This window comes from Microchirus variegatus, assembly GCF_963457635.1.
Source record: "Microchirus variegatus genome assembly, chromosome: 7".
In the NCBI taxonomy this organism is placed as follows: Eukaryota; Metazoa; Chordata; class Actinopteri; order Pleuronectiformes; family Soleidae; genus Microchirus; species Microchirus variegatus.
Window position 1 is genome coordinate 2,081,499 of NC_139808.1, and position 14,458 is coordinate 2,095,956.

General features: G+C 39.9%; 1 protein-coding gene across 2 annotated transcripts in view; it reads left to right on the plus strand.

Annotated features, from left to right (window-relative positions):
- uba7 (ubiquitin-like modifier activating enzyme 7) overlaps positions 1-14,458 on the plus strand; it is a 54,942-nt gene that overhangs the window by 33,821 nt on the left and 6,663 nt on the right. For both annotated transcript variants that reach the window (XM_083891839.1, XM_083891840.1), the window contains one exon: positions 14,095-14,196. In XM_083891839.1, the coding sequence (XP_083747965.1) occupies positions 14,095-14,196 (102 nt within the window). The remainder of the gene's footprint in view (positions 1-14,094; positions 14,197-14,458) is intronic.

Genomic DNA, 14,458 nt, shown 5'->3' on the forward strand with positions numbered 1-14,458 from the left:
TTGTAGAAGGACCCTTTTGGAACCCTTATTTCTAAGAGTGTATACACCTATGTACATATTCCTTTAAAAACCAGACGTTTGCAGCTAGAAGAGTCGTTTACCACATTAACAATGTATATTGTTGATTGTATTTCTGATTCATTTAATGTTATATTCATTGAAAAAATAAGGTAAAAGTGACCCCAAACATTTGAACGGCAGTGTAAAATCTGGAAGGAGCAACAATTCAGTCACTTTTACTCGTGTATATAGTGGTGATGTTGGTTTACATGTAGAAAGCAAAACCTTGCCACTACTCGATTGGTGATTTGAGCACTTCTAAAATTGGAGGTCACACATCTGTCACACAAATAACAGAGAACAACTAAAGGGGGGAGGATTTGCCTTGGATGTGGTTAAATCCGCGTTGGCCTGTGTGGACTGTGCCAGTGAAGAAACAAGGTGAACACGATCCAAACCTGGACTCCGTGCTCCTCAGGGAACTGTGGCACGGAGCTGCATTGTGAAGTCTGTAATTCAAGACCCGGCCATGAATAGAGCTAACGGGATAATATGTAATCTGCGATCGACAAAGACGGCTCGTGCCTTCTGTTGTTTTTCCAGAGTTGTTTTTCAAAGTAGTGTTGTGTGTGTGACCTTATGTTGTCGTCGTCATTAAGCACGCTGTTCTCTACTTCTACTTCCCCCCCTTTCTGTCGTTATCTTCCCATTTATGTCATCGACGATATAAACGATTAAAAAAAACCCACACAGGTTAGAGCAGACGATCGTGTGCGGCGCGGCTCGTAAAACACGTGTATCTGCTGATTATTCAGCCAAAGTAAAAAGCCAGAGGCGTTTGTTTGGTTCATCTCAACCTCTCGATCATCTCCTCACCTCACACATAAACAGTGTTTTTAATGAGAAACACATGACAGATGCTCTTATTAGAGCCCAGATTCTTCTCTCATCGGTTGCGTTAATTTAAAAAAACTTTAACGACTGTACCTTCGGAAATGAATTATGATGGGTTTTTTTTTTTTTTTTTTTTAATACTAATATACCTGCCACCATGTGTAATAATGTCACAGGTGGTGCGTTACACCTATATGTGAGTACTTTACCTGACTTTAGTGATGTGAAGTTGGCTGTAGGGTTGTAGTGGCTCACAGAGGCATGTTTAGCGTGGATTTTATGCTAATTATATCCATCACTACCAAGTTTAAATCCTTTAAATTTCCTCACGGCTCACGGACTCCGAACTCATCACAGAAACAGAAACATTCCATGCAGAGCTACATTAAGTGTTCAATACCCTGTGAGCGACATCGTCACACGTCTGATCACGTAACGGCGTATTAACTGCTGATAAGAACGTGGACATTGCGTTGACCTACATATTTGCTCCAGTGACCAACACATGGACATGTCCTCATACAGCGTTACAGCACACGACAAGAGTGTGACCTTTGGTTAAAGCAGATATCCAATGGTTCAAATTGGGATAAAACACCAAATTTTGATTTGAAGCAGTCGGTGATGCATTTGTAAATCGTTAGCCTAATAGTACTTTATTTGGTAATAGTGATATCTGCATAACTTTACCAGTGTGCTCGCTAAAAAATTAGTTTTTTCATGTTTTGCCAAAAATGTTCTAATATGACTTAGGCAACTATGCTATTAGGCTAACGAAATGTAGTACTGTAGCTATTATTTGATATATAGTTATATTCCATTCTGCACACCAATATGGGCTAAAGCAAGGCTATTCAACTTAAGGCCCGGGGGCCAGATCAGGCCCTTCAAGCAATTTGGACCGGCCCTGTGGCCCATTAACCCATAAGTAATTAATGTATTATTAAAAAGCCAATAAAACCATAGCTTCGCCTATTTCTGGCACTTTGTGTCACTTTGCGACACTTTGTGATACTTTGCGTCTCCCTTTTTGGCAAACACTGGTACAGCTGTAATTGTAGGCGGTCTATGTATGTACCAGAATATTTTAAGAGCCAACTTTAGCAGTTGTACCTGAATATTATTGGTACTGTTACTTATATTTCTGCAAAAATAGCCTTTTGTGGCCATTGCACCTTAATGTTGTTTATATTGTTACCACTTAATTTTGTAAGAGCCAAATGTGGGTGGTACAGTAACTGTAACCTTTTTGCACTATACGCAAATTGTATTGCACCTGAAACATGTTATAGGAGCACTGGCACACGCCTCGCCATTAGCATCTTTTTGAATAACTTTAATGATAGTTAATGGCAGCGTTGGTGCAACAGCGATCAGAAGCTGAGTGTGTTTGTCTCTGCAGGCTCCAACGTGTCAGTGGCCCATTTGTAAGAGGAGCAATTTATTGACTCAGACCTTCTGCCCCGGGTCATTTTCAGTCATGCGGAGTGATGTTATCTTCTCATTTGAAAGACAATCACATTGAGATTCTGTTTGCTGTTTTACACGTCAATGGGGGGGGGGGGGGGGCCTTTCAGCTGCGACGAGCCCATTTCACTCTGTGTCAAACTGGGTCCTTTTTTAAAAGTGTTTCGGCAAACTATAGCCAACTGCCGCTCCTGCTCCTCCTCCACCCTTCACCGCCAGTATATCAGAAGTCCTTCAAAACCTACATTAATCATTCACCTTGAGTACAAATTGCCCCCATTTTTTTAAAAATACATTATTCTATGAATTCATTGTGTAAGAGTGTGTGATCCCATGGGTGTTAAACACTCAATTGCAGAGGGCCAGAGTGAGCAGTTGGAGGTCCCAGCCATCTGTTTTGCCGCTGCAGTCCGAAAAGACTGTTGATCAATAGTGATCAGGAAGCAGATGACGCAGCACAAAGGGCACTTTTTTACCCTTTATGACAGTACAAGTGTCCTTTTGTAAGAAAAGGACAAAAACAGGAAAACACAAACAAACATGTCCTGAAGATGTTCACCGAGGACCAAAAAACCCTGAAACCCACTTTTCCTTGTGGATCGTTTGCTCTTCACCAGCATCAGAATGGCCTGACGTTTGTCAAATTTACCCCCCCCCCCCCAAAAAACAGGAAACACCTGTGTTATTACTATGATTTTTAGTTGGTTTAGTCCAGAGTCGACGAGATAACGCATGATAATCGGCTGTTTGTGCTTTAGTTAAAAGTGTGCTGGAACATATCAGGATATCAGGACTAAGTGCTTTTTCATATCCAACTATTTAAATGAACACTCTGTATAAAGCACAGACCGTCTGCCTTGGGTTTTTCATCTTAGCAACAACAGAAATTGCAGTTGTTTCACTCTTCAGAGTGTAATTAAACATTTTTACAGTTGTTTTTATGTAAAACGTTGCAAATCCAGAAGAAATCTCCATATATCGTGTGACGTCCCTGCCCTTTATTTTTCCTTCATTTGACCATTTTTAACTACTTTGTAATTAAACGCGGCACAAACAGTCACATAAAGAGTTTGCGGGCGACTTTGTGACGCAACGTAAGGACGTTTTTATGAAGTCGACATGAGAGGAAATTGGTTTTTCCGCTTAATTCAGGCGTTGTTTTTGCCTTTTCATTACTCCATATATGTGTGTTTGTGACAGATATTTAAAATTTTGAGGAAGGTGAAGTGCCAGCTCTTCCTTAAATTATTAAACAATGCGTAATTATGTCATTTGCATAAAAAGATGCGATAGATAGATAGATCTGTTTATGGCTACACAATTTAGATGGTTTTAGCTAACTTTAAGCTAACCTTTAACTGATAGAATAGAGACTTCTAGCTTGGTAGCTCACAAGCTAACTAGCAAGATAGATAGATAGATAGATAGATAGATAGATAGATAGATAGATAGATAGATAGATAGATAGATAGATAGATAGATAGATAGATAGATAGATAGATAGATAGATAGATAGATAGATAGATAGATAGATGAAAAGCAAGCAAGCAAGCAAGCAATTGTTTTAGCTCACTTTAAGCTAACTCTTAGCTGACAGATCGATGGATTCTTGCTTGGTAGCTCACAAGCTATCTAGCAAGATAGATAGATAGATAGATAGATAGATAGATAGATAGATAGATAGATAGATAGATAGATAGATAGATAGATAGATAGATAGATAGATAGATAGCAATTGTTTTAGCTCACTTTAAGCTAACTCTTAGCTGACAGATCGATGGATTCTTGCTTGGTAGCTCACAAGCTATCTAGCAAGATAGATAGATAGATAGATAGATAGATAGATAGATAGATAGATAGATAGATAGATAGATAGATAGATAGATAGATAGATAGATAGATAGATAGATAGATAGATAGATAGATAGATAGATAGATAGAGAAGTGACATTAATAATCTTGCTTGCCTTTAAGGCTTAATAGAGGACTAAACAGATCTGTGAAGCCTTTTTAAAAACAGTAACCTGAGTGTCAAAGAGGAAATCTAGCACAAACTAAAAAGGGATTAAGAATGAAAGTATGACACAAGACCACACAGATCATCCATCTGCTTCAGCTCACTTTGAAGCCCTCAAAAGAAAGAAAAGCCAGTTTCCTTTGAAGAGACAGGCCTCTCGCCACAGCAGGTTGTAAAAAAAAAAAAAAAAGGTTTCCATCGTTTGGATTGTGGCCAGATAATGAAGCCAATGCTCTGCACTTTTTATTTCTTGTGGCAGACTGCAGGGAGTAGAGAAGTTTGCCTGAGCCAAACTTCCTGTCTCCAAAAAAATGGTGCATTGTTTGTCTTCCAGGGCAGCTCTTGAAACTGAGGATTACACACTCTAACTCCCAAATGTTTCGGAATAAATAGCACGATTACGCTCCCTGAAGTCCACCACAATCAGACTTGAGATTTGGTTGGACTTCCTTATCAGGTTCGACTTGGCTGAACTTCCTGCGGCTGCTCTACATTCCCATGTCCTCACATATATTATTTGCAGACAGAGGCGTCTATTTTTGGCTTCCATCAAGTTATCTTAGAAGAACTTCATCGTCGTTGCGGCTTTGTTTACCCGTGTTTTCTGCTTTACGTTTCAGTGAAAATGTATTTTATTTCAGGCTTTCTCGGTTGTGGGTCATAGGAAAGTGGATGGACATTCCTGACCTTTTGGTTGTGTAATTCTGTAAAAAAACAGGTCTATTGTGCTTGTATTGAATTTAAGGGTACTTTTTATGCCAAGTCATCCCACATCTGTTGATAAAAAGGTCATTTTGAGATACGCTATTCTGAATAGTTCAAAACAAAGACGGTGTCAAAAAAAACAGAGAACCCAATAACCCCAGAAACATAGTGAGATTACCAGGAACACATTAAAACAGGGTATCTGCAGGGTCTTAAAAAGTCTTAAATCGAATAATTTGAATTTAAGGCCTTAAAATGTCTAAAATTCTTCTAAAATTTCCTAAACGCCCTTAAATTCAAGTTTGAAAGTTGTTAAAAATCTATTAACCTATTAATTATTTTCAATATACTTCATGGAAACTGGAATTTTTTTGTTTGGATTATTGCAGCCTGGTATATGTGAAAGATTAGCAGAAACATTTTTTTTTTGCATCATTATTTTTTTTGTAATGTCAGATGGCCTTAAATACTCACGTTAACACACCTAGCACACCAAATGGTGCTCATAAAGTACACAGCTATAAAAATAGTATACATCTGTATTTTTTTATTTTTTTAGATTTTAGATTTTAGACCAACATCTCTTCTTTCCATTCATATGAAATATTAGTATATATTTTTTATTTTTAACCCTCAAATTGCCAGGTTTAGTCATGATGCACCTTACTTTTAAAAAGCAGTTTTTTTCTCCATGTGCCAAAAAAAGAAAAATTACGTAATCTTCATGGAAATGTGTCAGAGTACACATTTAAAGCCTTTTGCTTCAAATGATGTGAAAAAATTAGATGATTCATGTTTTTTACTTTATATTTGAGCAGGATCAAAAATAGTGATTTGAATGGGTTTCAATGAGGACACATTGGTGCAAAGGTGTGTTAACGTGAGTATTTTTGTCACAGTTGTTTAGAATGGACTAAAAAAAATTCACATGAAAATTTTTTAAAGCACCCAAAAAAACACAACCTAGCAAATTTTTAACAATATGCATGAAAAAATTAAAAAGATATGCTAAAAAGAAAATGTCAAAAACACAAAAAGGTGTGTTAAAGGGTTAACGTTACTTTTATTTAAAGCATGCATTAACGTCAGTCTCGCTTTGAAATGTTTGGACTTTTGAGGATGCGATAACAGAACTACAACATGGAACTAAAGTAGGTCACCTGTGCTGCCCGGTGAGAATTTATCGAGCACAAAACTAGCTAGTGTGCTGTGCCCGCGCCGCGGCGTGTTAGCATAGCAGCGGAGAAAACTTAACGAAAGCCCACAGCTAAGCCGAATTGCTTGCATAAGATGGGTAAGTGAAAGTTGAACGATTTGCGGCACCAATTTTCCTTAATGTCTTTTGTACATTTTTTCCCGTTATGGATGTGAAATGGGTCTTAAATTGTATTCATTATGGTCTTAAAAACTCTAAAATGTGACTTGTTGAAATCTGCAGAGACCCTGCAAAAACAAACAGCACTGAATTGTTATCTGAAGACTACGCATGCAAACCCAAAGCCAAGCAAACCCAAACCCACAGACACTAAATCCACTGCTACACAATCAAACACAGGTGTGACGAACGAGACACAGGTGAAACACATTAGGGCGAGGCAGCCAATCAGCGCTCAAGGTTGCACAACACGGGAGAGAAAACCTTCAAAATAAAACAGGAAGACATAACGGAAAACTTCTTTTTCAATCGAGTCCTGGCCAAAAGAGGCAGCAGCAAATATGAAACAATCCACAGTTACTGTACAAATGTACACAGTTAAAACACAGGCAGAAAACATATTAAAAAATAATCCAGTTTAAATCTACGAGCACATTTAAAAAATAGACTTTTTGAGGGTTTTAGATTAGAAAAGTGTCTCTATGTGAATATGGTATTTTAACACATGTTTAAAGGTTATTTAAAGATTCATAAAATGATTTCCTTGGAAGCTGCTACTGTCTACATTTAGATTTTTCCGGAAGGCCACTGGGGCTTACCAAGCATCCTGTCAACAAGATGTTCAGTATCCTGAAATGTTTATTATTATTATGTTATTTTATAAGACCAGAGTCCAGATATAGTGAAAACTACTCCATAGAGAAGTAAAATGTCGTTATTGTTTTCGGAAAAGACCATCTGTGTTGTGTTTTAGGTTGAACTTTAAAAGCTGTGCTTTTGAGGGGGAAGTTTAAAGCTTGACCTTAAGAAGACAATGTTATGTGGAGCGACACGAGAGAGAGACTTGGCTCTCCTCCAGCCAAAGAACCGACAGACGACGAGTATCAACTTATGCGTCAACCGCTGTTTGCTTTATTCCACTCGAGTCCAAACCACCCAGAATCATCCTAAAGCCCAATTTATACTTCTGCGTAAAGTGCTCTGCGTAGGTTACGCAGAGACTCTGCGTCGACACAGAACCTGTCGAAGAGTCTCTGCGTCGTCTCCGACTGCACGAAATATTTTTTAAGTGTCCGTCACTCCGTCAAGGGACAACGGAGACGGCAAGAGCTGTGATTGGTCCTCAGGACAGGCCGAGCTAAGCTGCTCTGTGCCGGCTCACAGTGAGCACCGAGCGTCCACAGAGGCGGAGCTGATCCCCGCCGATAACGTGGCTGCCAAACTATAAATACGTCATATCTTAACACACACAGCACATGTTTAGACTCTAAATGGCCAATTTCTTGCCTCAAATTATCTTAAAACTGCGTTCCGTGACACAGAAAAGTGACAAACGGCCACTGTTTCAACAACAACAGTCTTTCTCTCTCTTTCTTTCTCGGACGCCATTGCTCACTGTAGCCTGAAGCAGAACAACCTTGCGCAGGGACCCCTACTGATCGGGCGGGAAATTGCAGTGCGTGTCCGTCACCACGACGCAGAAGTATAAAGGCTCGAGGCGTCTCCATGGTGACGCAGACGGATAATGCATACGCAGTCGGAGAAGTATAATGTGGCCTTAACTGTCGGCTTCGCCCTGATAGGACAGAGGAAAGAGTCTCTGCGTCGTCTCCGACTGCACGAAATATTTTTTAAGTGTCCGTCACTCCGTCAAGGGACAACGGAGACGGCAAGAGCTGTGATTGGTCCTCAGGACAGGCCGAGCTAAGCTGCTCTGTGCCGGCTCACAGTGAGCACCGAGCGTCCACAGAGGCGGAGCTGATCCCCGCCGATAACGTGGCTGCCAAACTATAAATACGTCATATCTTAACACACACAGCACATGTTTAGACCATGTGACGCAGACGGATAATGCATACGCAGTCGGAGAAGTATAAAGGCTTCGCCCTGATAGGACAGAGGTGTTATATTCATTTGTCAGATGTGCTGTATTTAGCCAACTCGTAAATAAATACAGATTTGTATTCTCCACAGATCTGTCTACAGTCATGTTGCTCTCAGACAGTAATTCTCTACACTTTAGACAACCAGTGTTGGATATTATACATTATATCAGACGTGTCCTTTTATGGCTGCAGTGTCTAGGGTTACTTTATTACGATTATTTGGCAAATACACAAAAGTAGTATTTTGTATAAAATCACACATAGCTGATTTTCTGGCTGTTCTCTTTTTTCTTTGGGTAAGCTATGTGCTTACTAGCATATATTAGTAGCATGCTAGCCCTGTATCAATATGCACGTATTAAAACCTTATTCTACATAACCTTAGTCTACCTCTATTACGACATGAATAAAGATTTTTCCTAAATAACGTGTTAATGTGTGCTTAATATTATTTACTAATAAAGGGCTAGCATGCTACTTATATATGCTAGCAAGCACCTAGTTAATGGTGAATACTAATAAAAGGCTAGCATGCTACTTATATATTATTTAAGTTGCATGCTAGCCCTTTATTAGTAATCATTAAGCATGTTTTAACACCTTATTCTACATAACCTTATTCTACCTCTATTACGACGTAATTAAAGATTTTTCCATTAGGTGTTAATACATGCTTAATATTTACTAATAAAGGGCTAGCTACTTACATAATGCTAGCAAGCTCATAGTTAATGGTGAACATTAATAACGGCTAGCATACTACTTATATATTATCTAAATAGCATGCTAGCCCTTTATTAGTAATCATTAAGGGCTGTGGGCTATATAAATAAAGATTGATTGATTGATTAAGCATGTATTAACACCTTATTTTTCCTAGGTGTTAATATGTGCTTAATGTTTACTAATAAAGGGCTAGCATGCTAGTTATATGCATTCTAGTAAGCAGCTAGTTCATGATGAATATGTGTTCCCTAATCTAAAGTGTTAGCGGGCATTTATGCTTTTATTATGCAAGTTCCACGACAAAGACATGCTGTAGTTTTGCTTGTGGGAAACCATCAAATTGTTTCCAGCTTCCAATTTGGCTTTTCTTGCATATGTTTTCTCTCTCTCTCCTGATACAGTAGAAGCACTGAGGAGTTCAGGGTTCAGATCCCTCTGTTTGTGTCTTGACCGACGGGGGCACTTTGATTGGCTTTGGAGCTGCTGCCAGTTGTGTTGTGTGACAGATTATGAATGTGAGGAAAAGGGAGGAGACGCTATGTTATAAATAGCCTGCGATTGTGTGGAATCAGCATTTAAACACAAAAGCACTGGCATGGAAAATCTATGGCTTTAAACCACGGGAAAAAAAAGTTTGACAATTGTTCGTCTTTGCATTTACGAGATCGTTTACATACAGAATTTTGTTGTGAACATGAAGACAAACCAGTGACGTTGTGGGGATGAAGCTGGACACTTTGACAGCAGTGTCAGACAGGAGGATGCTGTCAAAGGTGAGGGCGAAGTAAAATGAAATTTACGAAATGCACCACAGAGCGCCACAGGAAGTCATTTCTGCCTGTGGCCATAAATCTTTACAACTCCTCCCTCTGACGATCAGACTCTTTTTAAATAAATAAATAAACAAACAAACAAACAAACAACAAACAAACTATAATTACCCATTCTCATCTAACTTCTTTCATTTGTTTATACTTACATTCACTGTATATTGTATATATTTCCAGATTGTCTACTTTTTATTTTATTTTATTTTATTTTATTTTATTTTATTTTATTTTATTTTATTTTATTTTATTTTATTTTATTTTATTTTATTTTATTTTATTTTATTTACATTTTTTATTTTATTTACATCTGTATATCTAGCTCTTGTTTCCTCATGCTGTATTTCTTCTTACTTTGCACAGAGCATCTGAAACAAAAACAATTTCCCCCCGGGGATTAATAAAGTATTCTGATTCTGATTCTGTTTCTGATTCTGAAACATCTACGGAAACAGAACGCGCTTTGTCTGAAAGCTTGGACAAAGGAGCCAGACGCGCCCGTCAGACTTTAAACAGACGTACGCCTCAAGTGTGTCTCCATAACCCCGGTCCCCACGAGTGGTGGCTGCTGGGAGGGCTACTCAAAAAGTTCCCCTTGGCTGCCGGAGCAGAGATAATTGGAGCCAGGTTTAGCTGGCGTTTTGGTATTTGCATCTCGAGCCAAGTTTTGATCTTCACAACTTCTTCTCTTTTTTTTTAACCAGACGGCGCATGCGTGAGCGAGCAGGTCGGACTGACTGAGCGAATGACGCATGTGAGGAATCCTGACACAGTTCAGGTCAGGTGGTGGTGTAGATTACGTTGTTTATAATCAAGGTATTATAGAAGTAGTAGAAACATCGGTGTTTACAATTGCGTGTGCGAGCGTCAAGACTTTGTTGTTCTTCGGTGGATCAGAGGTTGATCCTATAGATCAGGGCTATTCAACTAAAAATTCCGGAGGGCCAGTTTTTCGGAAGGCTGTCCAGCCATTAAGCCGGTCAACCCCTGTACTACTATTTCATGTTGCATGTACATCAAATGGATACAAATAGATACAAAATGTTATAAATTATTTAGCACTTATTTATTTAAATGGCTGCTAGTTTTGTGCAAAAAAAGGCAAGTAGCAAAACCACCAACATTCAGGTGCAATACAATTTGCGTATAGTGCAAAAAGGTTACAGTTACAGTACCACCAACATTTGGACAAAGGCCACATTATACTTCTCCGACTGCGTATGCGTTATCCGTCTGCGTCACCACGGAGACGGACACGCGCTGCAATTTCCCGCCCGATCAGTAGGGGTCGCTACGCAAGGTTGTTCTGCTTCTGGCTACATTGAGCAATGGCGTCCGAGGGAGAACGACTGTTGTTGTTGAAACAGTGGCCGTTTCTCACTTTTTTGTGTGACGGAACGCAGTTTTAAGATAATTTGAGGCGAGAAATTGGCCATTTAGAGTCTAAACATGTGCTGTGTGTGTTAAGATATGACGTATTTATAGTTCGGCAGCGGCGTTATCGGCGGGGATCAGCTCCGCCTCTGTGGACGCTCGGTGCTCACTGTGAGCCGGCACAGAGCAGCTTAGCTCGGCCTGTCCTGAGGACCAATCGCAGCTCTTGCCGTCTCCGTTGTCCCTTGACGGAGTGACGGACACTTAAAAAATATTTCGTGCAGCCGGAGACGACGCAGAGGCTCTTCGACAGGCTCTACGTCGACGCAGAGTCTCTGCGTAACCTACGCAGAGCACTTTACGCAGGAGTATAAATTGGGCTTAAGGCTCTTACAAAATTAAGTGGTATCAATATAAACAACATTAAGGTGCAATGGCCACAAAAGGCTATTTTTGCAGAAATATAAGTAACAGTACCAATAATATTCAGGTACAACTGCTACAGTTGGCTCTTAGTGCAAAAAATAAAAGTTACAGTACCAATAAGACACAGGTAGCGCTACAGTTGGCTCATAGTGCAAAATATTCTGGAAGCAAAAGTATCACAAAGTGCCAGAAATAGGCAAAGCTACGGTTTTGTTGGGCTTTTTTTAAATAATACATTCATTATTTTTGGGTTAATGGGCCGCGGGCCGGTCCAAATTGCTTGAAGGGCCTGATCTGACCCCCGGACCTTAAGTTGAATAGCCTTGCTATAGGGGTGATGACCTGCTGGATGCAGAACTGCTGTAGGGGGACATTGAAGATGCAAACATTTGTAAGGGCTATCATTTGGCTTCTGTGTTTGTAGGGAGAGACAGTTTGAGCCTGAGGCGACAGAAGGAGACGTGTTACAACTGTGTGATTATCTGATCTGAATCACTACATTTATCCAGGCTCACGAGACTCCACAAGCACATTTCTGTCGTAAATAATAATATTGTCTTGGATGTGTCAAATGTGTTCCGGCGACTGACACTGGTTATTCTGTCGGAATTTGTGCCACCTTTAAATGTCGCATGACATCTTTTGTGCAGTCTGTTGGACAAACATTCATGTTCCCGTCCCATGCAACATTTCTAGTCTTCGGTGAAATATCTCTGCAGTTGTTGACTGGATTACCGTTAAACTCTGAGCAGACTTTCATATCTCATTCAGGACAAACACCGATAACGTTGACGATCCTTCCATTTTTCATCAAGATTCTTCTTTTTCTGATTAGTTTTTGGCACACCTGCCATTAGCTTAGCGTTAGCATGCCTGCTCAGCAAGTATCTATTGTAATTCTTCCGCGTTTCTTATTATTATTTTTCCTCTTCCGCCAAATTCCGCCACAAAATTTGATAGCGAATGGTGTGCTATGACTTTTCTAGAGGAAAAATTTACACATACACATGAATAGGAAACGGTAAAAAAAATGATGTCAACCCAGCCCATTTTGGAGACTCATACTTTAGCGTAGCGACGTGGTTGAAACTTTAAACGGGTCACAAGACTTGAGACTATTTTCACCTAAATCAGAGTTTTTTGATACCTATTACCATTGTTAAACAATCACAGTTTAAGTTTTGTCCTGATTTGATCATGGATTGCACCATTAGAGTGGCACACTCGAGGGGAGGTCCATGAAAATAATCACAAAAATCACTAAACAAACTCTTCTCCCGTCTAGAATTTCCAACCTACACGTAATCTTTTTACGTGAAAACGTTGCCGTGGTTGTCGTCTAACCCTGTTTGTTGTTTTCATGATCATGTGACTCGCAGTTTCTCTTAAAATCACCTAGAAGCACAGAGAGTTCTGGTCAAACCTCCCATCGACTCCCATGTTAAATCTCAGTTTTTTTTTCCTCTGTCCATTCACACCCGTTTTTCCACAAATTTTAATGTGAGTTTAAAGGATTTAAAGTTTCAATGCTGCTCCACTGATACTCCATTACCAGCTCAAGTCTTGCACCTAATGATTTTGACACCAATTTTCTGGTTAACATTATTATTGTATTATCATGCTGACATCAACATGTAGCACACGTCCAGCCCCAGAACTATCATATAACGTAATTTCTTACCCACATGTAAAACACACAAATTTTTTATCCCTGAGACCTAAAGTTACATGTTCATTTATGGTTTATCACGTGTTTATTTAGCTAAATTAAAAATCCCCTTTCTATTTTAGATGACTCTTGAACAGAGAGGACTCTGCACAACTGCAGGACGTTCAGAAAGGGAAACTTCAGGCACTGGAAGTACAATCTGGCAAAGTGTCTGGAAAAATTCCTGTGTCATTATTTCACTGCCCTGGAGCAAACATGTATTCAAGTCCGCTGCAGATTTTACGAGCCTCGTACGGACGCTTATTTCTCATGTTGCACGATTCGCATCTGCCCTAAATTACACAAACTCTGACAATTTTGTTTTGGTTTTGGTGTTTTTTAGCTCAGAATGATTGTTGGGAAGTAAAGCGAGTTTTATATTTAAGTCTTATAGGTAGAAAGTTATCCTATATGAGGAAGCACCTTCTTGACCTCACGGCAGCTTGTTGGGGTCTATATCTCAGCACTCGGGGGGTCAGTGATTGTTCTCAGCTGCTTTTTAACGCAGCCTCTCTGTCTGTGAGCGTCCAGGACTCTTGTTATTGGTCGGCAACATTTCCTGTGCACATCCCTCACTTTACGTGGCTCTTCATCTGTCAACTTTGTCTCTCTCTGTGTGTGTGTGTGTGTGTGTGTGTGTGTGTGTGTGTGTGTGTGTGTGTGTGCGAATGTAACGTGTCTATCGGCAGGTTGCGGGACAGAAATACACCCTGTGGGATGACTTCCTTGTTGAGGGCAGACGCGGCAATGGGCAGGAAATGACCTTGGGAGAGCTGATCCAGTATATCAAGGTAACCCCCGTGACTCCTCGCAGACAGGAAACCCCAATTTTCTTCACACCCCCAACACCCTCTCCCTCCCCCGCCGCCAAAGAGTGCAAATTTAATTCATGCTTTTTCTTTCTTTGACCTTTTCACCTTCTTCCAGTGCAACACAATGCCCATTGTTTGAAATGGCTGACCTACTTTGCACCTATTACAGTACCGTTAGTTTCCAAAATGTCTTGTCGGGTTTCTCCTCATCCCTCGTTAAAGTTATATAAACAAGTAACAA